General features: G+C 40.1%; 1 protein-coding gene and 1 non-coding gene across 2 annotated transcripts in view; both read right to left on the bottom strand.

Annotated features, from left to right (window-relative positions):
• LOC103508702 (zinc finger CCCH domain-containing protein 13-like) overlaps positions 1-27,029 on the bottom strand; it is a 50,995-nt gene that overhangs the window by 22,291 nt on the left and 1,675 nt on the right. The window contains exons 4-14 of the mRNA XM_017443872.2: positions 26,914-26,977; positions 25,979-26,808; positions 25,459-25,561; positions 24,953-25,047; positions 24,432-24,625; positions 23,461-23,638; positions 21,074-21,150; positions 20,391-20,633; positions 19,455-19,546; positions 17,944-18,175; positions 17,368-17,432 (exon numbers count right to left, since the gene is read on the bottom strand). Of these exons, the coding sequence (XP_017299361.2) occupies positions 17,368-17,432; positions 17,944-18,175; positions 19,455-19,546; positions 20,391-20,633; positions 21,074-21,150; positions 23,461-23,638; positions 24,432-24,625; positions 24,953-25,047; positions 25,459-25,561; positions 25,979-26,808; positions 26,914-26,977 (2,173 nt within the window). The remainder of the gene's footprint in view (positions 1-17,367; positions 17,433-17,943; positions 18,176-19,454; positions 19,547-20,390; positions 20,634-21,073; positions 21,151-23,460; positions 23,639-24,431; positions 24,626-24,952; positions 25,048-25,458; positions 25,562-25,978; positions 26,809-26,913; positions 26,978-27,029) is intronic.
• Positions 14,834-14,905, bottom strand: Trnae-uuc. Its single transcript has one exon. It is a non-coding gene; the product is annotated as a tRNA-Glu (tRNA).

Here is a 27,029-nt window from a genome sequence, read left to right as displayed (position 1 = left end):
GGTTACTCACTACACAGGGTTTTCAAGGAACTTCACAAAGGGTAGTAACAAATGGCTTTATTATGCTCGTATCAAATTTACAGCAATTAACAGGACAATATCTCTCTTCTAAATACAAAAATATATAGCTTCTCTAAGGATCTTAAATATCTTCTTCGTAAAAAACTTCTGATAATTTCACAATAGAAAAATTAGGCTTTCGCTTCAATGAAAATTTTCTTCTAGACTGAAAAATCCTCCAATTTGTCGTTTTCCTAGGCGAGAAAAATCGATAACTCCCTAGCAACCAAAGTCAATATTTACTCTCCCTAGCAACCATTAAACTGGAACCTATTTTCCAGTTCATTAACACCCCGTGTTGAAGGTACAGGAGGCTCACACATTTCTGATGATGTAGTTGTCAAATATACCTGAATGTTTAAGAAACAAAATAGCCTTTTTTTTAGACCATGATGTTTAGATGTTTTTTACACTTTTTGAATCCTGACGTAATTGTCCACAGTTCAGTGAAAACCGTTTGATAAAATTCCTGATTTGAGCTACAAATTTCAATTATGTTCAGTGTTTGTTTGTTTGTTTTCCGTGTCCGCTTTAATCTTTGACAAGACTCAGCAACTTGAATCACCGCATCATTTGCCAACAGCAGTCCTTGTTCATGGCAGGCAGTACCAACATCTGGACAGTTTGTTCAGTTGAAGTTGGATTTTGGTACCCTAGTACAGTCTCATTATTTTAGTTTGTACATTTCTACAGTCTCATATTTTTAACTTTTAACATTTTCACATTGTATATCCGACTGGTGGTCCTTGGTCCGGTCATAAATTACACAGAAATCGAACCATTTCCTATCATAGAAAAACTATCAATTTTTTAGGGTTGAAATTTGAAAATTTCATGAATCAAACCGAGTAAAATCCGGGTGGTCATTGAGGAAAACCACCCTTTTTACATTCTTTTATCTCAATGAAATAGTAAAAAGCCGTGGTACCTATCAGTTACAATTCACAAAGAAATGAGTAAATTTTGGTTTGAATGAAAAAAAAGAAAGGTTAGGTATCGATTTAGCTCTGACAATGGTGGTACAAAATACTCGAAATAGAGATGTCAAAATACCTAATTGTTGGCTTAAAAAAACTTTAAAAAAACTATTCAACGGATAAGAGCAAGGATTAAAAAAGACGTTCAGAGGTAGAACGTTGGACCCGCAATCCGGGGTGCTGGGGTTCGAGTACCAGCAACGACATAAAACATCAATAGCTTCATTTTGAGGTCGATATTTCTTTGAGATACATATTTTTCTTTCTTTTTAAAGACGTTTGATAGAGGGAACTGTAACTGAAGGTCTCATTGTCCCGTAAGTGTAGAGAGCAGGACAGGATAGGAGAAAGCCAGCGTCCCGGCGCTCGGCGGGCGGGAATCGAAACCGCGTCCTAGAGTTTACAAGGCAGGTGTGCTACCCTCCAAGATCATATACCTAACAATATTTTGGCTATTTGATTGGAGTGTGACCTCATACCTGTACTATAGCGGAAATTCGGCACTTTGACACTACCCCACTTGTACACAAAGTGTGATAGTAGGCCTCAAAATCCTCAAATACGAGCGGCATTGATAAGGAATTAAGCCATTAAAAAAGACGTTCAGAGGTAGAACGTTGGACCCGTAATCCGGGGTGCTGGGGTTCGAGTACCAGCAACGACATAAAACATCAATAGCTTCATTTTAAGGTCGATGTTTCTTTGAGATACATATTTTTCTTTCTTTTTAAAGACGTTTGATAGAGGGAACTGTAACTGAAGGTCGCATTGTCCCGTAAGTGTAGAGAGCAGGACAGGATAGGAAAAAGCCAGCGTCCCGGCGCTCGGCGGGCGGGAATCGAAACCGCGTCCTAGAGTTTACAAGGCAGGTGCGTTACCCTCCAAGATCATATACCTAACAATATTTTGGCTATTTGATTGGAGTGTGACCTGATATCTGTACTATAGCGGAAATTCGGCACTTTGACACTACCCTACTTGTACACAAAGTGTGATAGTAGGCCTCAAAATCCTCAAATACGAGCGGCATTGATAAGGAATTAAGCGTACGAGAGTAGGTGTAAAGTAGCTCTTTCATCTGCTGATAACTAAAATCACTCACTGATAAGAAATTAACAAAGAAAATAATTACATGTTTTGCATATTACTCCATAATGTAAGATTCCATGCAATATAGATATTAATTAAAATCACTCACTGATAAGAAATTAACAAAGAAAATAATTACATGTTTTGCATATTACTCCATAATGTAAGATTCCATGCAATATAACATGTATAGTAAGATTATTTAACGAGTAACACATTTTAAGTCGTACAATGTTGTCAATTGTTGCCAATTGATTATGTAGATAATATTTTGATGGACCATTTCGCCGGGTATAATCGCGATAAGGAATTGCGCGAATTTTATCAGTGTTTGAGAATTTTATCAAACTGATAAGTAAAAAATCAGTCAACCGATAAAGTATTTTGATTCGTCTATTTTTAATTTTTAGATAATAGGTATTAAATCTGAAATTCGAAAGGCACGAAAAGAAAATAATAGGTACTCAAAAAGAAAATACTCAATCAATGTTCAAAAAGAAAGTTCTCAATCAAGGCTCAAAAAGAAAGTCCTCAATCAAGCCTGAAAAAGAAAGTTCTCAGTCAAGGTTCAAAAACAAAGTTCTGAGTCAAATCTCAAAAAGAGAATTATTCTTAATCAAGGCTCAAAAAGAAAGTTCTCAATCAAGAATCAAAAATGTCCTCAACAAGTATTTATCAAAAATGTTCTTAGGTCATATACCTAACATAACTTTTATGTATGATTTAGATAAATATGTATAATTATATACACCTATGTCACTTTAATAATTTCAATTATCTCTACAAATCACAACTACGCGTCGAACGGACGTTTCAATAACCGTGTCATTTTTCTAACTTCGGTCTTCGTTTTCACTAACCTTCGACACTTGAATATTTCTGGTGTTGGGTCCGGTGATCTGGAGACCCCATCAGGATTGAATATTTCTGGTGTTGGGTCCGGTGATCTGGAGACCCCATCAGGACATTCTAGAGGCCCTGGGGAGAGTAAGGTACCTCCTGGGGTGTCCTTGTCACTAGAACAATAGTCCGTTTAAGCCTTGTTTAGTTTCAGAATTTCGAGATGAGTAGGTATGTATCTATCTGAGAAATGCACTTATTCAAGCCGTCTACTAACCTTAGTGATGGAATGATGAGGTTCATTGGGTACTCTACTATCATAATAATACATTTCTTACATATGGACGATATCAGTCTATCAGTGATGAACTCTTTTGAAAAAAATGCTCGTTCTTGTAACAATTTTCCCCACTCCATCAGGATATTCTAGAGGCCCTGGGGAGAGTAAGGTACCTCCTGGGGTATCCTTGTCACTAGAACAATGGTCCGTTTAAGCCTTGTTTAGTTTCAGAATTTTGAGATGAGTAGGTATCGAGGTATGTATCTATCTGAGAAATGCACTTATTCAAGCCGTCTACTAACGTACTAACCTTAGTGATGGAATGATGAGGTTCATTGGGTACTCTACTTTCATAATAATACATTTCTTACATATGGACGATAATATCAGTCTATCAGTGATGAACTCTTGAAAAAAAAATGCTCGTTCTTGTAACAATTTTCTCCACTACATATCAATGATTTGTAACTCCGATGGATAGCATCTACATATTCCTCTACAACTCTACCTTATAAAGTAAAAGTTCGGTAAAACAGAAACGCCACAATGGTTGTACAAAGGTACCAAATGCTTTTACTTTTTTCTCTAGGTACCTACCTCACACCTGTTGGCAATAAAAACCAAGAGGTAAAGTCGGCCAAATTTGTACCTCCAATTTTCGCATTGTTTTTATTGGAGGGCTGTAAATTTCCTTACAAAAATAACGAATAAGGTACGTTTACCTTTGGTTACGGTTGATTTGACAAGGCCATAAACGTGTTCTTTTGTTTTGGAATGAAACTTTGTGTTGCCTTTTCTTTTGTTGGGATGATTTGAACGATTTTTTTCGCACATTTGAAGCGTACTCAAACAATTGAAGCGTAGACATTGAGGGATTTTGGAGACCAAGTAAACTCTTACCTTGTTATTGCTAATGTTGTTAGGACATGGGTGCGTCCTAGGGGTAGTTAGTTGTTACCTGACTGTTTTGTGAGACAGCCAGTCTATCAGTGTCAATATCGTTGTAAGTGTTCTTCCTCAAAATAGATATTATCTAGAGTCTAGAGAGTCGACAAATACTCTCGCTCCTATATTAATCGTTTGACTGTGTTACAAAGAGTTACATATCAAGTTGATTTTAACATGATAGGAGAAAGCCAGCCGTTCCGAGAACGAACATTATCCCAGCAGGATAAAATCCGCCCCGGGCGGGAATCGAACCCGCGGCCTAGCCAGGGCCGGATTAACTGCCCCGGGCCCCGCGGGGGGGCTAATCCGGCCCTGGGCCTAGCGCTTACAAGGCAGACGCACTACCAACTAAGCTAACTAGGCTGGCTGACAAATACTTTTAGCCTGTATCAACATGCCGTATTACAGAATAGTATGGGTTAGAACTTAGAACATCCTTGCACAGGTGTTTCGAGCTTTTGGCCCTCATCAACAGGTAGTATAGTCCTAACTCGATTGGACTAGAAAAAAAAGGTTTTCTGTGTGAGACTTGCCTCACACAGAAAAAGCTCGAAATACCTGTTCAGGGATGTTATACTCACGGGGCTGGAGGGATTGAAGGTTTAAAACCCCTTGGATGCCCTGAAACAATACCCACAAAAATTGGTCGAATTATATCTGAACTCCTCCCATGTCCAAAATGTACTTACAGAGAGGTGATTTTGACAGTGAGAGTCAAAAACATCAAAATTAAGAGCGAGCGATGCGAAATGTCACTTTCAATCACAAAGTTCACAATGCGGATGGGTTGAAAGAAAAGTTCCTTGGAAATTGAACAAGGTAACACGATGTTGTCCTAGGTTGAACCTAAGCTGTCCTTTGTTCTAGCTGGTGAGAATCCATCCAGTCTACAAGAAACCAAAATACCTCGTTTATATGACTTTCACACCTTTCCCAATCCTTTCGCTACCGAATTTCGTATCGCTCATACGAAATACGCTGGCTCTTTGGCTCCATTAGGTTAATGAGTCATCCCCTTAGAGCTGGATTTAGACGGCGCGAGTCATGCTCACGAAGAATGACCATGCTCGGGAGTCAAACTCGCTTTGAGTAAACTGTATCCACACTAAGAGTTAGGTGTAGGGCAAACAGCCCTAAAGGACGGGTTAAGCTTCTACAAAGCCAGCCTAGTTAGCTTAGTTGGTAGTGCGTCTGCCTTGTAAGCGCTAGGCCGCGGGTTCGATTCCCGCCCGGGGCGGATTTAATGAGTCAGGTGTTCTCAATTTGGCAGCACAGAGTCACCTTGCTTGCCGGGTATCGGGCCCACGGTTTTTACGTTTTTTTGCGACACACGCTCATGTGTAAGCGGGCCGGCCTTTACAATTAACAAGTGTCAGTCCCTTGCAACGGTGGGATTTCTTATGGTATTTATCAAAACATTTAGAAAATCTGCGCTGGAACTCCACCACGACTTTCCTTATCCTAGGTTGAAATGAGTGGCTTATTTGGAGTGTTCTTCTTACCAGTATCTCTAACCGTTATTGTCCCTATAGGCTGAAACCTGCCAAAAAACGGTCGAAATTGTCCCAAAAGCGGTCCAACAAATCACCGCCAAGCGCCAGCAACCATCATCTCAACTAAACGTTTTGTGTTGCATCCTTGTAACATTCGTGAATTACATATTAAATTTCAAGTCTCTAGCTCATACCGTCCCCGAGGTATTGTTAAATTACACCGAAAACCGCCAAAAAGCGGTAAAATTCCGCCAACTGTTGCACCGATCTTAACCAAAAGTTTCGTGTCGCATCTTTGTCACATTTGACATCTACATACCAAATTTCAAGTCTCTAGCTCTTGCCGTTCTCGAGATATTTTACAGACAGACAGACACACACACGGACCAATGGCTGAAACTTTGTATTTAGGCTCTAGGGACCTCAAAACGTGTTTTGGCACTAAAAACTGACCATCGAAATTTTGACCCGATTACATTACTTTCCTTCCTATAGGATAAGGAAAGTAAAAAAGAACTTCAAAAGAAGAATCAAGGTAAAAATCTCTAATGCCCAGCAGCTGCTCCAGATATCAATACCGATTGAGCCGCGATCATCAAAACTGACCATTTGAAGCAAGGGGCTACTGCACGGTTGAAAAGAAAACACAAATCCGTTTGACAGCGACCCCCGTGTTAGTCACGGTCGGTTATTGTTTTTATTGATGGTGAGGATTTCTTTCATTCTACTCCCGACAATGGTAAACACCTTTTGGGCATAGAAATGTGTGAGTTATGCGTATGGCCAGGGTATTGACTATTGTTGGTGGGCTTGTGTCGTAATACTCACAATGTAAGATAATGTTCCTACATTAAATTTCAGCTTCAGTGTTTAACTGTTTATCACTGTTTACAATACAGTAATGAGGTTCTGTATATAGATGCTCTGTAATCTATACTAATGTCTTTAGGTGTCTAAGTATGGTGGGAATTTGTTTAATGCTTTTAAAGATTTCTTCACCAGACAAAATCATTTGGAATTGGGGTGAGATATGTGGGAAATAGAACGGATTTCTTAAAAATCTTGACGTATGAGGGCATTATCACCAGATCACCACCTCACGTTTTGTGTGGACTGTTGGTACACCTACCTATGTACGTTGACTTTTGTATAGAAATATAATCTTACTCAAACAGCTTCGCTTTGATTTGGTCATTGGTTCAGTCAAAAATCTCGTGCGAAGTTACTTTGAGTTCCCATGGCTCCATTCGTGTTAAAAAGCGTCCATCTTTAGGTATTTCTTTCGTCAAACTGTTGTTGTTTGAATAGTAAACATCAAAATGTCAACGGTAACAACGGTATGGAATCAAATTGATTCAAAGCAAAGGTTGGAATTCCATTCCAACTCCCAATATTGTCAACTCTTAATTAAGTTGTTGTTATAGATTACAGCAACCCCTTACCCATTTATTACTTTTCTTAAAAATCTTGACGTATGAGGGCATTATCACCAGATCACCACCTCACGTTTTGTGTGGACTGTTGGTACACCTACCTATGTACGTTGACTTTTGTATAGAAATATAATCTTACTCAAACAGCTTCGCTTTGATTTGGTCATTGGTTCAGTCAGAAATCTCGTGCGAAGTTACTTTGAGTTCCCATGGCTCCATTCGTGTTAAAAAGCGTCCATCTTTAGGTATTTCTTTCGTCAAACTGTTGTTGTTTGAATAGTAAACATCAAAATGTCAACGGTAACACCGGTATGGAATCAAATTGATTCAAATCAAAGGTTGGAATTCCATTCCAACTCCCAATATTGTCAACTCTTCATTAAGTTGTTGTTAAAGATTACAGCAACCCCTTACCCATTTATTACAGCTTGAGATTTTTTATGGCCACATCTACTAACAGCTCCAAATATCTACATTAAACTACTAACAGTTCCACTTATTTCGGAGCCTGCAGGACATAAACCAGGTCTTATCACACTAAATCTCCACTGGGATTCACTTCGACACGTTTTCCACCAATAGTGTCGTCAAATGTCACCCATAGGAACTCCTGTCTGACATCCAATTCCTTTGTTACACGGCTATTTTTATGGCCACATCTACTAACAGCTCCAAATATCTACATTAAACTACTAACAGTTCCACTTATTTCGGAGCCTGCAGGACATAAACTAGGTCTTATCACACTAAATCTCCACTGGGATTCACTTCGACACGTTTTCCACCAATAAAGTCGTCAAATGTCACCCATAGGAACTCCTGTCTGACATCCAATTCCTTTGTTACACGGCTTCCTTATTAATTAATTATGCAAGGTATCCCATAGGAATTTCGGGTGTTGGAGACGGGTATTTGTAAAACCCTGACACCATCCGATAAATTCCCATTGAGGAATATAATCGTTTTTGTTTCTATTGATGGGACTTGGAGTTTTCGTACAGGTTTGGGACTGTATTTAGGACTCTGTTCCGATTTTGACGCCTTTATTTTTTACACAAAAACACCTGAAACGTCAGTCTTTATCGCTTCTGTCTGCATCTTGATCTTGGGTTTCAAAGTGACGAGCATTTTACAAGGATCTAACTGAGTTAGCTTGTTGTTGACATCTTGAACTCCCTTGTTCTTTAGTTTTTTATGGCACGTAGACATCAGAGATTGGCTGTTTCATAAATTAATAGGGGTAAACAATGGAATCGGTCTAATCGATTGATCTCATGTCGTCAGTTGACACTATTAGATTTAATTTGTGAATATCTTAGAGGCGATCATGGCCACTGATCAAGGATCAAGACAGGATCAGTATGGATTGAGTACGTTTTGGAGTGTTTGCTGATTGCCACTGTCTCGCTCCTATATTAATCGTTTGACTGTGTTACAAAGAGTTACATATCAAGTTGATTTTAACATCTAGCAAGATGGATTCCCTTTTCACTTGACTTCATTAGAATGAGTCCATTTTTCATGTTTATATCATTCTAGTGTCTACATACCTACCTACCTAGTTATCATGTTATTTGGCAGGGTGATTCCTTTACAAAAGCTTGTCAATAACTTAAAAATACCTGACAGTTGAACTGCTTTAACGATAGCCTGATACTTTAACAATTAAACATAAAGTTTAAATTTAAACTCATAACTCCATTAGAATGAGTCCATTTTTCATGTTTATATCTAGTGTCTACATACCTACCTAGTTATCATGTTATTTGGCAGGGTAATTCCTTTACGAAAGCTTGCCAATAACTTGAAAATACCTGACAGTTGAACTGCTTTAACGACAGCCTGATACTTTCACAATTAAACATGAAGTTCAAATTTAAACTCATAACTCGTTGAAATATTCAGCGGCAGACCGACATATGAAAAAGACCACCATTCAAGAATTACCCTACTAACATATCGTAAAACTTTTAAGAGGCCATAAACTTTTTCGAAATTGATTTCAAATTGATTCATTTGGGCGATTTTGAGTCTCTCGTAAAAAAACCTTGGCTTTTTTTTCTCAATTCATATTTAAAAATTGGACGAGCAGATGAAGATGAACTTTGTAATGTGCATCGTAAATATTGTTTTAGTGATCCATGACCATGAGGAGGTAAATTGGGTCTACAATTTGCGACGTACAATTCCTACATGACTGTTCTCAAAATAGGCATAAAACCTACACTTTTTGTACATTCTAAGGAGATCCTGCTTCCATAAAAGCTGCATCTGTCAGTCTCACTACAGTCTACAGTTGACTAAAGTCGATCGATGTTATGCCAGCCGCTCACGCTCCGACCGTGACCCAGATCTGTCACCTACAATAGAGTTACATTTTTTGCACAGCCACGATTTCCCCTTCTCTAGAAAATAGTTTTAGTGGCGCGCTCTATGGGAAATGTGAGGAACTTTTTCCAAATGTTTTTTGACGAGAGAATGCCCCAGGCACAGGCAATAGGGGCCGCGTTCCATGAAAAAATTCGCAGTATTCGCACAAAATATTGTGAATATTTTTTTTTTTACTTTGCAAAATTAACTTGCCATGACGTCAAAATGATGCAAAATTAACATTAAGTGTCCAGTTGTTTCTGTTCGATTACTTAAGAAAAATAATACACTAGATAAAATGCAGTTTCAAAACGACCATCTTAGACTAGGTATTTCATCTTACACAGCTTTTTTAGAGGTTTGATAGAGGGAACTGTAACATCTAAGGTCTTATCGTCCCGAAATCGAAAAGAGAAGAATGACAGGATAGGAGGAAAGCCAGACGTTCCGAGAACAAACTTTATCTGTTTAGGATAAAATTCTCCTCGGGCGGGAATCGACAACTTACCTTTGAGAAACTGGCTTTTCAGCCTATACAAGGACAAAGGATGTATTTCGAAACAAATTAAATGCTGCTCCTGATATGCGCATCTTGACAACAGTCATGAAAAAAAGCATGCAGAAATAGGTACCACTCTTCCCATAGTAAAATTCAAAATAAATAAAAAATAAAATGAAAAAAAGGCATGCAGAAATACCACTCTTCCCATAGTAATAAATAAAAATAAAATGTTGTTATAAAAAAAAGTAAAACTTGTTGTATTTTTATAATAACACAGCTTTTTTTAGAGGTTTGATAGAGGGAACTGTAACAAAGAAAACTTGTTGTATTTTTATAATAAGGGGGGTGGGAGTGGGGAGTGCAATCTTGAAAGTTCAGGGTTCCGCAAAGATGTTCACCTTTTGAAAAGGGTTCCGCGGGCCAAACTAATTAAGAAACACTGACTTAAGGTAAACAACGTACGGTATGCGTGTTTGGTATCTAGATGGGTGACTATCAGGGAACAAACATAAGGTGCCGCTGGCTTTTTTGTATTCCCGGCCCCACACAGGTTGGGTTAGGTCAATAAATGGAGGGATTAGAACGATTAGAGGGCAAAACCCCTTTGTGTCCGCGATTAACAAAAAAATGTTCTGCATACCTATTAAAATAAAATAATATAGATCATAAGATTCATAAGTAATATTTCGTTGCCAAATGTATTTAGTTATTTACAAAATGTACAGCATAATGTTAAGTGGGATACGAGTATTTACAAACTGAAATGTGTCCTTAGAGGTAACATTTCAAAGCTAACAAACGAAGCCTAAAGCCCCGTCCCCACTTGTCGTGAGTTTCATCCGATTTTTTCCCGAATGTCCTGTAGGCAATGTAATTTAAATGTGAGTGTTCAAACTACACACGACACGATTTTCTTTCTGAACGACACAAAATGTCCTTGTGGGCAAAGTTGTTGTTAGCTAATGTCAAGAATTGACCATTAGGCCATTTTCTTGAAGGCAATGTAATTTGTGTTCCCACTTACGCACACGATTTTTTTCCGAACGACAAGTGGGAACAGGCCTTTACGGTTGGGGGGTTCACAACCCCCCTAGTCCCACTCTCAGAAGCTTTGGGCGGCTAAATCATCCGACGTGATTCCCAACATGGCCAAATCATCGTCATCATCATCAAAGCCGCCCCTCATTGGCGTCGGCGGTTCTTGATGCCTAGAGGGTGTAGGCGGTTCTTGATGTCTCGAAGGGGTTGGCGGTTCTTGATGTCTAGAGGGCGTCGGCGGTTCTGAATTTCTTTTTGAAGGCGGCTCACCCTGAAATGGATAAATAATTTGGTTCTAAAGATGTGCCAAACATAGTTATCCTAGTCGATCGACGTCGACAAAAGCCGTACGCTGCCTTGACAACATAGATGCCCGATCTTGCCACAGAGAGTTTTCAGGTAAGTAATCCAGAGTTTAAAAAATACTGGCCTGTGTAAATCATAAGGGTGACTGAAAAGAAAACCCTTGACACTGTGTTAACTCCCAGTAATAATAAGTTAAGAACGTCCATTCAGCCTAGTTAGCTTGAGAGGTAGCGTGTCTGCCTTATAAGCGCTAGGCCGCGGGTTCGATTCCCGCCCGGGGCGAACTTTTCCTTAGATAAGGTTCGCTCTCGGAATGGCTGGCATATTCTGTCATCCTTCTCTGTTCGATTTCGGGATCTTCGTTGTTACAGTTCCCCCGGCCATTAAATGTTACAACCGTGTGTTTCTACAAACATTTTTGTCCACAAAGGTTATATTTACCTTCTTCCCTGACCCGTTATCAAAGCGGGTCCTGTTTCGGCCGGTGCCTGGCGGGGGTGGGGGCGGTTTGAACCCGTCAGACCCAGGGGCCTGACTAGGAGGGGGCCCGGGGAGAAATTTAGAAATTTTCGTATTTCTTTAGGACAACCGGCCGGGCCCTACAAATTTGTTGGACAAATTTTGTTCGGAAGTTGTATATAATACTGAAGAGACTAACTGTGAAATATTGGACAACTTCAATGAGATCTTATTGGAGTAGGTAATGGGTCCTACATAGGTCTGTCAGACAATCGGAACGTGTGGGGCGAAAAAACTTCTGACCCAGCTCTCTCAGACGGTCTGACCAAGTAGTCAGGAGTCAAAATATTGAATTCGCAAATTGTTGGTAACCTGGGTTTGAAAATTTTCCCGAATTTTTCATTAGGCGTGGAGTCATGGAGGTCCTTCTGTTTTATTTCTATATCATCTAGTCAAGGACGGAAGGCGTTAGATCTACCATGTACCAAACCAACATCCAAATATTGTTCTGTTTTCCAAATCAATTCCATGAAATGCTTTTCAATTTATTTTTGGCCTCGTTCTCCAACGCCATGGTTCCGTTGATTCTCCAAATTTCTTCCAGGTTTGTGTGCTACATATTGCTTGTCCAAATATTGTTCTGTTTTCCAAATCAATTCCATGAAATGCTTTTCAATTTATTTTTGGCCTCGTTCTCCAACGCCATGGTTCCGTTAATTTTCAAAATTTCTTCCAGGTTTGTGTGCTACATATTGCTTTGGAAGTGTCAAAAAATGGCTGATAAAGCTATCTGGCCTTTCATAAAGGCCAGATAAATGCAGGTAAATTTATTGTATGTATGAGTAGAGAACAGCATCAACACAGAAGGCGATCTGTCCTAAAAGATGGTCGATTTGAAAAAAAAAAGAAGAAGCAAGAATCCTTGATAGAAGCACAACTTACACATACGATCCGCCCCGGGCGGGAATCGAACCCGCGGCCTAGCGCTTACAAGGCAGACGCACTACCAACTAAGCTAACTAGGCTGGCAAAAAAAGTAACTTTAATTATTGTGTTAGCATACACCTATGTACTTGAATGCTTGTCAAAAATGTCGTTCGGCAATTAATACACCCGATAAATTAGGCCATTCATTGGTAGTTGCTGGTACCCGCGAGTACTTTAGATATCAATTAGTTACTGTAGGTAGGTATTTCAATTAAAATAACAATAATGAGATTAATATTTCTGGAAGAGCTATCACCAATCGCCGGTAAATCACCTGAACCAATAGTACCAATACCCACGTCAGCTCCCATGGTGTAGTGGTCATGTATTTCTTATGGAGATTTTAGCGATCAAAAATTGATCATATCTCAGGATCGGTTTAGATTTTCGCAAAATCCTTTCGTATTGCACACCTAGACCATAAAAGGAATATTCCTACCAAATTTCAACTTTCTAGGTGTTGTGGTTCTCGAGATAGAGCGATCAGTGTGTGAACTATGAAATGTGAACTGTGAATGGATCTTGTTTTTATAATATAAGATTTACTTTCCTTTATCTATACTTAGAATAGGTATTGGAATCAGTCCAAAAGTCCGGCTGGGGGGACTTTCAACAGTTAGGACAATAGCCTGAAATTTCCCTTGCTAAAGATACTGCAAAGGTTGAGTGCGAAGGGCATCCACTTGTAAAAAAAGTAAAAATTGTACCCGAAACCAAATGTCGGTCCGAAGCAACCACCCTAGTTAGGTCTGATTGAGAACTCCGACCCCGTCTGTACGCGGGAAAATGCGAAGAAGAAGATTATTATTTATTATTATTTTTTTTCAATACAAATAGATATCTTTAGCTTTAATAAGGGTGTATTAACTTACATTGTATCTCTTGGCGTGTATAATGGACTTCAAGTGTACCGAGGCACAGTGCAGGTCCCCAATCCAAGTGTCGCATAGCTTACAGTACCACCCTGTCACCGGCACAAACATCTGCACTCCTGCAAAAACAAAAAAAAAAGGAAAGCAAATTAGACAGCTTCTTCTTGTACGCAGCTTTCTCAAAAATTCAAACAAAGTAATTCGTATAAGAATACAAGATACCTGTAAGTAACATGAAAAGAACCAAAATATGAGTACTTTTTAGTGGAGACCAACTGTTGACGGCACTATTATTATTACCCTCCGTCCGGTGATAAGCTACCCACAACCTCACTCAGCCCGAGTGGGTTGGAAAGTTTCAAGAGATCCTTTTGAATTGGTTAGTATAAGTTGTGTAATGCAATATTCAGACTGTTTGACAGTTTAAAAAAAAGTTGCCACCCCTGAAAACTCGAGAACCGTTTGGAATTCGGAAAAAATCTAAAACACGTATTTCTTTATTTTCGAGGGGAAGTAGGAGGTTCCTATTTAAGATTTTGATGTTGACCCCTCTGGGGCCTCCCCTGATAGTGCCAAAAAATTGAGATTCCCTTAAAATAGGTTCCCCTTGAAAATAAAGAAATACGTGTTTTAGAATTTTTCCGAATTCCAAACGGTTCTCGAGTTTTCAGGGGTGGCAACTTTTTTTTAAACTGTCAAACAGTCTGAATATTGCATTACACAACTTATACTAACCAATTCAAAAGGATCTCTTGAAACTTTCCAACCCACTCGGGCTGAGTGAGGTTGTGGGTAGCTTATCACCGGACGGAGGGTCACCCTTTCTTAACCTGATCTCGTTTCCTATTGAGGAACGGCATACGGCCAATCATTAACCCTTTGCCGCCCCGCGCTTCCTGCACCCTCTTATCGCGATTCAGCAGCTTCTCCGCTTCCACTTTAGCGCGCCACACTTCGCGCTCGAGCTTTTTTTCCGTCTCGAGCGCGCGCTTCTCTAGTTCGGACATGTACGCTGCCTTGTCCTCCGGGGAGGGCTTCCAAAGTTTCGGCCCTGAGGAATAAAAATAAATTACATTGCCCAGAGGACATTCGGAAAAAATGAAATTACAAATGAAATTTTTCAACCATCAAAAAATCCTGGCCAATGTAAATATAAAAAAAAAAAATTGACAAAAAATTTTCCCATGCCGGGAATCGAACCCGGGCCTTCTGGGTGAAAGCCAGATATCCTAGCCACTAGACCACATGGGAGGATGAGAAGGGAGGGCCGTATATTACTAATATAAACAAAACGAGAATGAACAAGGTAAAAGTAGGTCACTATAACAAGTTCACAGAAATGTTACTAGTTGTTATTATAATGTACTGACTACTGACATAGTATCAAACTTTATCATCCGCAAGCTTAGTTAGCTTGGAGGGTAGCGCGTCTGCTTTATAAGCGTTAGGTCGTGGGTTCGATTCCCGCCCGGGGCGTATTTTATCCTAAACAGATAAGGTTCGTTCTCAGAACGGTTGGCTTTCTCCTATCCTGTGTTCCTTCTCTCTTCACTTTCGGGCCAATAAGACCTTAGCAGTTACAGTTCCCTCTATCAAACCTCTTACTGTTACTAGTTGTTATTATAATGTACTGACTACTGACATAGTATCAAACTTTATCATCCGCAAGCTTAGTTAGCTTGGAGGGTAGCGCGTCTGCTTTATAAGCGTTAGGTCGTGGGTTCGATTCCCGCCCGGGGCGTATTTTATCCTAAACAGATAAGGTTCGTTCTCAGAACGGTTGGCTTTCTCCTATCCTGTGTTCCTTCTCTCTTCACTTTCGGGCCAATAAGACCTTAGCAGTTACAGTTCCCTCTATCAAACCTCTTACAAAAAAAAAAAACTTTATCATCCATTCATCATTTCATCCTTTTTCACTGCAGTCTGCAGTATCGACTGCAGTCTGCAGTATCGATAATTTAACATCTAGTGGTTCAGGATCAGAGAACCGTAGACCTCAGAAAAGGGGCTTCTTCTAGGGGGCCCTTCAAAGCTTTGTTGGTGAACTTTATTTTAAACTTATTTATAATTCGAAAATTCACTGTTTTAAGATTTGAATTAACTTTTTTTTGAACTAAAGTTACTGTTTTATGATTTGAACTAACTTTTAATACAAAATACTTATTAATTACTGAAAAAACAATTTAATTTGAAGAGCAGTATAAATTCGTTGTTTCACTTTTCAACGCGCGGTTGCCAACCTAGTAAATGGGAAGTATTGTTTTAGCTAAATTGCCTTTTCTTCTCGTCCATCTGATGAGGGACATACTAAGGGATGGACATACTACGACACAGACCAGACGATTCCAATGTAGAAGTTGTTCAATTGGAACGAAAGAAAACACGCCTTATTGAAACTGCTGATAAAAAGGGACTTCCCAGTCCAATGTTGGCGGAATCAATAAAGTAGGTAACTATTTGTAAGGCCAGCCACTCGCTATCAGGTAGACCTGACAGGTACACCTTATCAGGTCTACCTGATAGTGTGTGTGCTCATCAGGTATCACGTACATATACCTGATCTGGTGTACCTGTCTGGTGTACTTGATAATGAGTGGCTGGCCCATTAATCGTAAAATTTTGTTGTTTAGAAGTTTTAGAACCAATGAGGTTGATGTCTGAAATTTATTTTCGGACCAAAAACATTACATTGTGGTTCATTTCTCTTGTGATACATCTATTTCGGAATTTGTCATTAAATAATTTAAGAAAATAATACAAGTCTAATAATAATATTCCCATGGGCTCGAACAAAAATAACATTTTTGTCAACAAAATTAATATTATTATAAAAATAAATTAATATTATTTAGAGAATGGCGGAAAACGAATCAAAAGCCTTCACAGACCTTGATGTGAAAAACATGTTAGGTCACAGCATACACGAAACATGTGTATGGCGGCTAATAGAACACAGAATTAGAAACAATTTAATAATATCAACTCTTGGAAACTGGGTCAAACCAGCAGCATCTAAATATACACCATCATATCATGATTATCATTCAAATAATCATCATCATTATCCAAACAATCATCAACATTAAAATAATCATCATCATTATCATTCAAACAATCATTATCATCAGAATCATCATCATTTTCATTAACAAATTATTAAACACATCATCACACAGAATATAGGTAGGTGATAAATACATAGGTAGGTACATGCCTATAGAAAATAAGGGTGCGTACACACTACAGTCGGCCTGGGTAGATTATTCCAGAATCAATAATCTAGAATTCTAGAACTCTGGTTCAATAAACAAATGTGAACCAACCCAGAAAACCCCCAGAGACCTCCAATATTTGTAGCTATACCTAAGGATACAATATCCGGTCTTCCTTGTCACGACCATTCTATATATTATTCTATGTATTCTATGTAAAATTATATATATATTCTATGTAACATTCGACGTATTCTATTCTTCGGTAGGAAAAAACTCTCTAAAGGTCAACTTCTTCTAGCGTCATATACAACCAACATTGGCACTCAGGATACAGGGTGTCCCCAATCAATGGCTCATTTTTTTAACGTCACTGTATAACTGCTAAAGTTCTCAGTGGTGGGGGTTTTACCGTCCATTTGGCGACAGGCTAAGATGAATCTTCACAAAGTCACGTCAGAATCTATCAATATGTTAAATAGTATGTCACATAATACTCACTCGCTTTCTTTTCAGGGGCGGACGTCTTCTTTTCATCCTGCTTGGCTTTGTCATCAGGGTTGGGTCTGGAACAGGTAAACAATTGGGAGAATTGTATAGATAGATACTAGATACATAAAGGAGAAAGGTAATGTTAACTTAAAAAAATAGAGATCGAAATAGTAATACCTACCCTTATTTTGGCAATGTGTTTTCTCTTCTTTTTACTCTCCCAGGCTAAAAATTGATGTAATAATTTTTTGGTTCCAAAGGACATCTTAAATTTATTCGTGACAGTTTTTATTTCCTCAAAAACTTTTTCTTTTTCTTCTTATTCGCCTTTTCCCGTGTTCAAATGGGGTCGGCGTTTTTCGTCAGCCTCTCAATCAGTCCTAGCTAGGTGATTGCTTTGGGCTACAAATATTTTACGAGTGGATGTCCTTCGCACTCAACCTTTGCTATTTCGTTAGGAAGGGAAATTTCAGGCTGTTATCCTGCCTGTTTAAAGTTCCTCAGCTCCCCCGGACAGTTTAAAGCCCCCCAAAGATTATATCCAAAAACAACATTAAATAAATGCTCATCTTCAGGAAAACTCACCCTTTCTTAACCTGATCTCGTTTCCTATTGAGGAACGGCATACGGCCAATCATTAACCCTTTGCCGCCCCGCGCTTCCTGCACCCTCTTATCGCGATTCAGCAGCTTCTCCGCTTCCACTTTAGCGCGCCACACTTCGCGCTCGAGCTTTTTTTCCGTCTCGAGCGCGCGCTTCTCTAGTTCGGACATGTACGCTGCCTTGTCCTCCGGGGAGGGCTTCCAAAGTTTCGGCCCTGAGGAATAAAAATAAATTACATTGCCCAGAGGACATTCGGAAAAAATGAAATTACAAATGAAATTTTTCAACCATCAAAAAATCCTGGCCAATGTAAATATAAAAAAAAAAAATTGACACTTCTCTAGTTCGGACATGTACGCTGCCTTGTCCTCCGGGGAGGGCTTCCAAAGTTTCGGCCCTGAGGAATAAAAATAAATTACATTGTCTAGAGGACATTCGGAAAAAAATCGGATGAAACTCACAAGTGGGAACGAAAAAAGCTGGGTGTGAAAAATTTATCAGGACATGAGGTACACAGCTGCCTGGAAGAGACTGACAATGCTGACCTTATTTAATTAGGAAAAGGCAAGGAAGAAGAAGTGGAAAAAAGTTCATCCCGTAGTATGTCCCTCATCAGAAGGGCGATATGAGACACATTACTTCCATTTAGAGCCAGTTCTCACTTGTCATTCGGAAAAAAATCGTGTCGTGTGTAGTGGGAACACTGTGATATAAATTACGTTTCCTGCAGGACATTCGGGGGAAAAATCGTGTCGTGTGGATTGTGGAACGCTTTCACATAAATTGCATTGCCCACAGGACATTCGGAAAAAAACGTGTCGTGGGAACACTCCCATTTAAATTACATTGCCTACAGGACATTCGGAAAAAAATCGGATGAAACTCACCGAGGTAGGTATTCCATACCTCGGCTGGGATTGAACCCACGCCCTCCTGTTTACCAGGCGAGCGCCTTGACCACTACACCACCGAGGTAGGTAGCGCCTTGACCACTACACCACCGAGGTAGGTAGCGCCTTGACCACTACACCACCGAGGTAGGTAGCGCCTTGACCACTACACCACCGAGGTAGGTAGCGCCTTGACCACTACACCACCGAGGTAGGTAGCGCCTTGACCACTACACCACCGAGGTAGGTAGCGCCTTGACCACTACACCACCGAGGTAGGTAGCGCCTTGACCACTACACCACCGAGGTAGGTAGCGCCTTGACCACTACACCACCGAGGTAGGTAGCGCCTTGACCACTACACCACCGAGGTAGGTAGCGCCTTGACCACTACACCACCGAGGTAGGTATTCCATACCTCGGCTGGGATTGAACCCACGCCCTCCTGTTTACCAGGCGAGCGCCTTGACCACTACACCACCGAGGTAGGTATTCCATACCTCGGCTGGGATTGAACCCACGCCCTCCTGTTAACCAGGCGAGCGCCTTGACCACTACACGACCACTACACAATAATAATAATAATAAAAAAATATCACTTACCACTACTATTAGGAGGAGAGGGGGAAGAGTCAGACGGAGATGGAGACAGTGTGGTCTTGTATTTTCTGTCCTTGTCTGTCTCGTGAAGAGATCTGAAAAATCAAAATCGATCGATAAATAATTTAAGTATTAGTGCTTATTTATACTGCTCGCATAGGACTGAAAAGTCCCTTTACTCCAGCAGTAGGCTACTACTATTATTGTGGTCAAATTCTCAAATTATTATGAGGATAAAATTCCATAACTTGACTGGGAGTGTATTGTACGCACACCCTTCAGTTTACCAGACGAGCGTCTTGTCTTGACCACTGAAAATTTCTTGAAATATTTTTCAAAGAAATTTTTAAAAATACAAAATTTCCTGAAATCCGTCGATTCGATCCAAAATTTCCAACATAACTTGTCTCGGTGGTGTAGTGGTCAACAGCTTGTCTGGTAAACAGGAGGGCGAGGGTTCCATCCCAGCCAAAGTATGTTATTCCATAATATTCTTAGACTGGTAATACCTTAATGAAAGTAGGTACCTTCTCAATATCTCAATAGTCCTCATGGGGCTGAGTGTACCCCAACAAGACTGGTAATACCTTAATGAAAGTAGGTACCTTCTCAATATCTCAATAGTCCTCATGGGGCTGAGTGTACCCCAACAGACTGGTAATACCTTAATGAAAGTAGGTACCTTCTCAATATCTCAATAGTCCTCATGGGGCTGAGTGTACCCCAACATTTTTTTTTTTTCTTTTTTAACCCTCAAGTTAAAATAAGTCAAAGAGATTGACTTATTTTCACAAACACTAGTGGTTGGATGGAAGAGCTCCTTCAGGAGAACCCTGCCACTATGTAAAAAAAAAAACTTTAACTAAGTGTCGAATAAATTTTGACCCCGCCGGGAATCGAACCCTGCTAATACTAATAATACCGAACTGTACAACTTACGTGTCATTGGCCGAATCCCCTCGTTGCTCCCTTCGTCCTTCTCTGTCTTGCTCTCTCCCTCTTCCCTCTCTCTCCCTCGCCATTTTCTCTCTCTGATCTCTCTCCCTCTGATAGGCTGTCTTCTCTCTTTCTCCCCTCTCTCTGGACCTATCCCTTTCCCCTCTGTCACGTGACCTGTCTCTTTCTCTCTCACGCGACCTCTCTCGTCTATCTCGCTCTCTGTCTGGTCGTCTATGGTCGCGTAACAAAGTAATTCGTACAAGAATACAAGATATAAGTAACATGAAAAGAACACAAAATATGAGTACTTTTTAGTGGAGACCAACTGTTGACGTTTATTTTTCAAGACGAAGTGTTTTTTGGGGGGTATACGTAACATGAAAAGAACACAAAATGAATATGATGTAATAGGCTCATTTTTTTAAAAGGACAGTAGGTCGATACCAAAGTCTCACAATATTGTTTCCATTCGAAAAATATCTTCTTGGAGCAAAGACAAAGTTTTACTACTTTGACACCTTTTATTTTAAAATAAAGGAAAAAGGCACAAGGACAAAGTTATATCATTTGATGGGACAATGTTCGCTTTCGGAACGGCTGGCTTTCTCCTATCCTGTCTTCCTTCTCTCTTCGATTTCGGGATGACAAGACCTTAGCAGTTACAGTTTCCTCTATGGTCGCGTTCTCGGCTGCGACGTCGCGAGTCGCCGCTGTCAACTGTCGCGGAGGCTTTGAGCTCGCTCTGCACCGACTGTTTGAGCTGGGGAAAAGAGAGGGAAATGTGGAATCGTTGGAATAAATTTAATAATCAATCAAATTCGTTGGAATAAATAATCAATCAAATTAAATCATGAATTCTTTCTTCTTTATGATAAAGCAGAGCCTTTTCACAACTTTTGTGAATATCACATCATTACTAAGTGCTTCCTTTTGCAATCAATTTCCATCTTTCAATAATCTTTTTACACTGGTAATGCCGCCACTGGTCGCTACTCAATTGCCTCACGAGGCTCCAAGCACAGAGTCCACCCCGAAATCCAAGCACAGAGTCGAAAAAACTTCGACTCCGTCGGGAATCGAACCCGGGACCTCCAAAGAGCAAGCCGAGTGTGATACCCACTCGGTCATGGAGGTTGTCGTATTCTGTAAGAGCGATGGTCTATGCTATTCTATTTAATTGACTCTCACCTTCAGATTATGCAGGGGAAAGGAATGAATGTAGGAGGGAGGATAGGATAGGGACATAGTTTCATGGGAATATCTATATTTAGTGGCTGGTTTTGACGGCCGCTTCTGAAAATAATGTGGTAATAGATCTGTTGCGCTTACTTGAGTGATGTTTCAAAGTCATAGAGCAGGAAAAATGAGGACCAACGGAATTTTTCTTTTTCTCCTACGACTTCTAGATACCGAGATAAATCGATTTAAAAAATACCGGTAAATCGTGAAGTTTGACGTCACGGCATTCGCTCCCGTAGGCGATGACGTCATAATTTATGACTCCCGCTTCGTTTGTTTGAGCGCAAGCGTTTCTGCGCATTTTGACGTGAAATCTGACGTCACAACTCTTCTAACTTTTTCAGTAGAACGGCAATTAAAAAAGAAAAAGTGAAAGGAGATTTCCATACCTCGGCTGGGATTGAACCCACGCCCTCCTGTTTACCAGGCGAGCGCCTTGACCACTACACCACCGAGGCAGGTTAATCCCCGTCACTAAACACCTTAGCAGTTGTACAATGTACAGTGACGTTAAACCTGACCACTACACCACCGAGGCAGGTTAATCCCCGTCACTAAACACCTTAGCAGTTGTACAATGTACAGTGACGTTAAACCTTTTTTTTTCCAAGCGGAAATTGCAAACTAATCAACAAAGTTAATTGGGCCACGGCTAGTCCAGTGGTAACGCGCTTGCTCACCATGTAAACTAATCAACAAAGTTAATTGGGCCACGGCTAGTCCAGTGGTAACGCGCTTGCTCACCATGTTGTTGTTGTTGTTGTTGTTGTTGTAGCGGCTTTAGCTTTCGCCGAATGGCGATAGCAGAATAAAGAATGCTCACCGCAAAGAAAGAAAGCAGAATAAAGCCGAATGCTCACCATCTAGAAGGTTCCGGCTTCGATGCCCAGTTTTTTTATTGATAAACAAATTTAATAAGGTGGAGAACAAAACACAAAAATACTTACGAAATGAGGTCTGAGGTCTCGTACAATTAATTAGGATAAAAATCTAATTAGAAATTAAAAAGAAAAACTTGGAACAATTAAAACAATAAAATGTATAAACTGTGATGTAATATTAGGTGAACACATTTCTCACAATCTACTTTTAGTGGGAGTTTTGTTGGAGAAAATAAAATAAATAAACAAAATCACGAAACAACTAAATTTATTGAAAGGAATCAAAAGAGTGTGTGATAAACCATTTGAGGAATTTATTTAATTCATGGACTTTATATCAGTTTTTAAAGATCGAAGAAAACAAAGGTTCCAGAGGATTAAAAAAATATCCTGTTCTCAAGATATTTTCTGTATTCAGACTGTAAAGTCAAAAACTATAAAAAATAAGGATATTTATTTTACAAAATCAAATTTTTACATAAAATAAAAACGGCATTGGATCCTTTTAAGTAAGTATAGATTTTGTATAGTAATCTTCCATACTGAGGTGTTTTCCATTTTTTATTATTATTATTATTTTTTTTTTTTCCAAACTTTTTTCACAGCTCCTTGGTGTTTTCAGATCCACAATTTGAACTTGTCATCGGTTTTTATCGGTCTTCTTCGCAAACCGAATCCTGTTCTGGTGTTCTCCAAATATTGTTCTGTTTTCCAAATCAATTCCATGAAATGCTTTTCAATTTATTTTTGGCCTCGTTCTCCAACGCCATGGTTCCGTTGATTCTCCAAATTTCTTCCAGGTTTGTGTGCTACATATTGCTTGGGAAGTGTCAAAAAATGGCTGATAAAGCTATCTGGCCTTTCATAAAGGCCAGATAAATGCAGGTAAATTTATTGTATGTTTGAGTAGAGAACAGCATCAACACAGAAGGCGATCTGTCCTACTTTACCTTCTGAATAACTTTTCCCTTCAAATTAGATATAACCTCGGTGAGTTCCGATTCTCTCACACTTGTTTTCTGCCATTCATCAAATAGTTTCATATCTCGCTGTAGATCACCCTCAGGTTCTGGGTTTCCATCAGTAGTAGCAGAATCATCAACGTATGCACCGAGAGCGGGTTTGAACGGGGGGGGGGGGACACACAAGATGAGGTACAATGATTAATGAATTGCTAATCAAATTGGGCAAAAAGCGGTATATCTGGCAAAAGATTTGCCAGCGACAGTCATTGCCCTCACAGATGTCACTTTGTGACCTGATATCTGTAAGGGTGTAGTCGCTTTAGAAAATAATATCGAGTAAATTTTCCTTTTAAAAGTGGCCAGTCTAGTTATCTTGCCCGCGCCCGCTTGTAAGCGCTGGGCCATGGGATCAATTCCCGCTTGGGGCGAATTTTAAAGTTCCACAGCAAGACACTAGTGTTTACGGTCCCCAAGCCAGACCATACTTCGATTATAGCCCCCCATATAAGCAAAACATAATATATGGACATAAAATAAAAACCGTGAATCGTTCAAAAAACGTCTTTTCGTTCCGCCATATCTTTCGAACGGTTTGTCCTATTTTGATAAAATTTAGCAAAAATGTTCAGAGAATATTTTTTGGGGACATAAAGCGAATTTTGTCGTTTGATTTTGGACCTTCATCAGGCCTTCGGAGGGGAGGCCCCATAGGGAGCTCCTTTTTTCGAGTGAGTTCCGCAGTTCACTGTACCACTGGTTGTTACAAAAATTCTCGCTCTCAAGTCAGACTGAAACAATTTTTGGCCAATCAGATTTTTGGAGCTGATGCAACAGTGCAGCTTGAGAGAAAGTGTGGTTTATCATAATTACATACATATTATGGTCTTTTAAGAGGAAAAAAAAGGTGGTGTTTCCTTCGCTTACATAGAAAACACGCCACTACAAACTAACTTACCACCTTGCGGAGATCCGTTTTCTTATCGAACGCAATGGTGAGTCGTTTCTTCTCGTCCGCTTCCTTAGCCACCTCCACTGCCCCATCACCTCCCTCCACCACGCCACTAGCCTTGTCCTTAAGGCTTTTCTCAAAGGCCCGGGTTCGACTTGACAGCCACTCGATTTCCCAGTGGGGGTTTTCCTCGGTGAATGTCTGGAGAAAGAATTGATTTGGTTGTGAGAAATGAGAGGAAAAAAACTCTTATGCCCTAGAGGAAAGAAAAAGTGAAAGGAGAGGATGAAAGAAAAAGTGAAAGGAGAGGAGGAAAGAAAAAGTGAAAGGAGAGGAGGAAAGAAAAATTGAAAGGAGAGGAGGAAAGAAAGAGTGAAAGGAGAGGAGGAAAGAAAGAGATTGACGGAAGAAAGGAAGGATTTTTCCGTCCCCACACTGGCTGGGTTTAGTTAATTTGTGTAAGCGGGTAGCTTGTCGCCTAATGGAAGCTGAAACCCCCGTCCCCGAAAGAAAATAAAAAAACTTTACCTTCTGAATAACTTTTCCCTTCAAATTGGATATAACCTCGGTGAGTTCCGATTCTCTCACACTCGTTTTCTGCCATTCATCAAATAGTTTCATATCTCAAGAAAAAAAAAGAGAGAATAAAGAAAGAAAAGCAAAAAAAAAAAAAAAAAAAAAAAAAAAAACAAGAATCCTTGATAGAAGCACAACTTACGATCCTTAGAACTTAAAGCAATCATTTCTTTTTGTACCTAAGGCTGACTTCATTTTACTCTCCTTATTAATGAGGGAATAAATTATTCTCCTACACTGAAGTACTATAAATCATTTATCTTAATAAATAAAACACTTCATCTAACATCTTTCCAGAGGGCAACGTGCCCCATTAAAATAATTGTACCCAACACTTAGTAAATTTTGTCGAGAACTTTCCCAACAATTTTTCTTTTACAGCCTCTTTTTCCCACCGAACTGAAGAGTTTCTAATTTCTACAATCACTTCATCAGGCATGGACAACACGGGGACTTACCTCGAATAGGCACGGGCTTGCTGATGACATTTGGATCATCATACACGGGGGGCGTGGCTTCTGCAGGCAATTCATGCCAGGGCCGGTCGTCGGAGTTCTTTTCCTGAAAATGGTTGAGTTAAAGATGAGTTAGTGTTAGAAGTTGAATAATTGAGGTTAGAAAAAAATCCTTTTCTATATTATTCAAATAAAGAAATCATTGATTAATGTTAAAAAAAGATGTTGGATGGAAAACTTGAAAGTAAAGTGATAACGGAAATACGTAATATCAACCGTGTATAAAGGATTCCGTGTACCTATAAAGGAGACTGTTGGTAACACTTACTGTTAAAGTCCAATATTATATTAAAAGGGGGGTATGCCTAACTAATCTCACTATCCAACATTTCTATGGTCATGTATCTATAATGGTGTATAAGGTTAGGTTAAACACGAAAAGGAGCTTTCACACATGAGCAGTGACCAGTGTTATTATACGGTTATTTCTAATAAAAATAAACGAAATAAATCTAAAACTCACAATGATCTTCGCCATATGCGCCTCTTCTTGGAGATGCAACAAGAAGGCTTTCACTGTCCGCGGGAACACATTGCACACCCGGCACCAATGTATTTCCGGATCATAGAAATTATAATTCACGCCCTCCTCATAAGGTTCGACAACCTTCGCCACTTGTCGCTTATCCTCCGAAACAGTCACTCGTGCATCCTCGACAACTTTCGATACGACTCTTCTGTCAGCTTTCTCTTCGCTGACTTTTGCTGCTCGCTTATCCGGCTCTTCAATCTTCACTCGCGTGTCTTCGGGAGCGGACTTTTTCGAATTTTCACGATCCAAGCTCGTGCGTTTTCGGCTCCTCTCGGAGTTTCGATCGTCGTGTCTTTCCCTCGAGTGCCGACGGGCGTCCCGATCTCTAGAGTGGCGCCGAGACCTTTGCTTGTCGCGGTCTCGAGATTCCCTCTCGCGGTCTCGAGATTCCCTCTCGCGGGACACGCGGTGAGATTCCCGCTTCTCGCGCTCTCGAGATTTCTCGCGCGCGTGAACTTCGCTGGCCGCCGCCTCCTGGCGTCTTTTATGTTCAATCTCCATGCGTAGGAGCTCCTCATGGAACCGGCGCTCGGTAGACTTATCCCTCTCTGATTTTCCATCGGCGGTATCGCGCTTCTTATGCCGGCGAGAAGTTGTCCCATCTGACGAGCTACTGGACCGCGACTTGCGGTGTTTCTTTGCCTTGCGAGTGGCATGTTTGCTGTCCGCACTGCTTGTTGAGGAACTTGAGGAGGAAGAGGAGGAGGAAGATAAAGAAGACGAGGAAGAGGAGCGCGATCGTTTCCCAAGTTTGGTGCTTCCTCCGAGCGATAGGGGGATGCCGGAAGATACGTCCTGTAAGGAAAGGTGAAGCGAGTTAGGGAGAAAGTCTTTGCCATTTTTTTTTATTATTATTATCCTCTTACCTTCAGATTCCAGATTGATCACAGGGGGAGGAGGGTGTTTTGGAGGGGATGAGTCCCTTTGTCTCTGAAAAACAAAATAATAATAAAATATTAATTTTTTCCTTGTATTATTAATG

This window comes from Diaphorina citri, unplaced genomic scaffold (assembly GCF_000475195.1).
Source record: "Diaphorina citri unplaced genomic scaffold, Diaci psyllid genome assembly version 1.1 scaffold425, whole genome shotgun sequence".
NCBI classification, from domain to species: domain Eukaryota; kingdom Metazoa; phylum Arthropoda; class Insecta; order Hemiptera; family Psyllidae; genus Diaphorina; species Diaphorina citri.
Note: the sequence above shows the minus strand (reverse complement) of the source record. Positions and strands in the feature narration are given on the sequence as shown.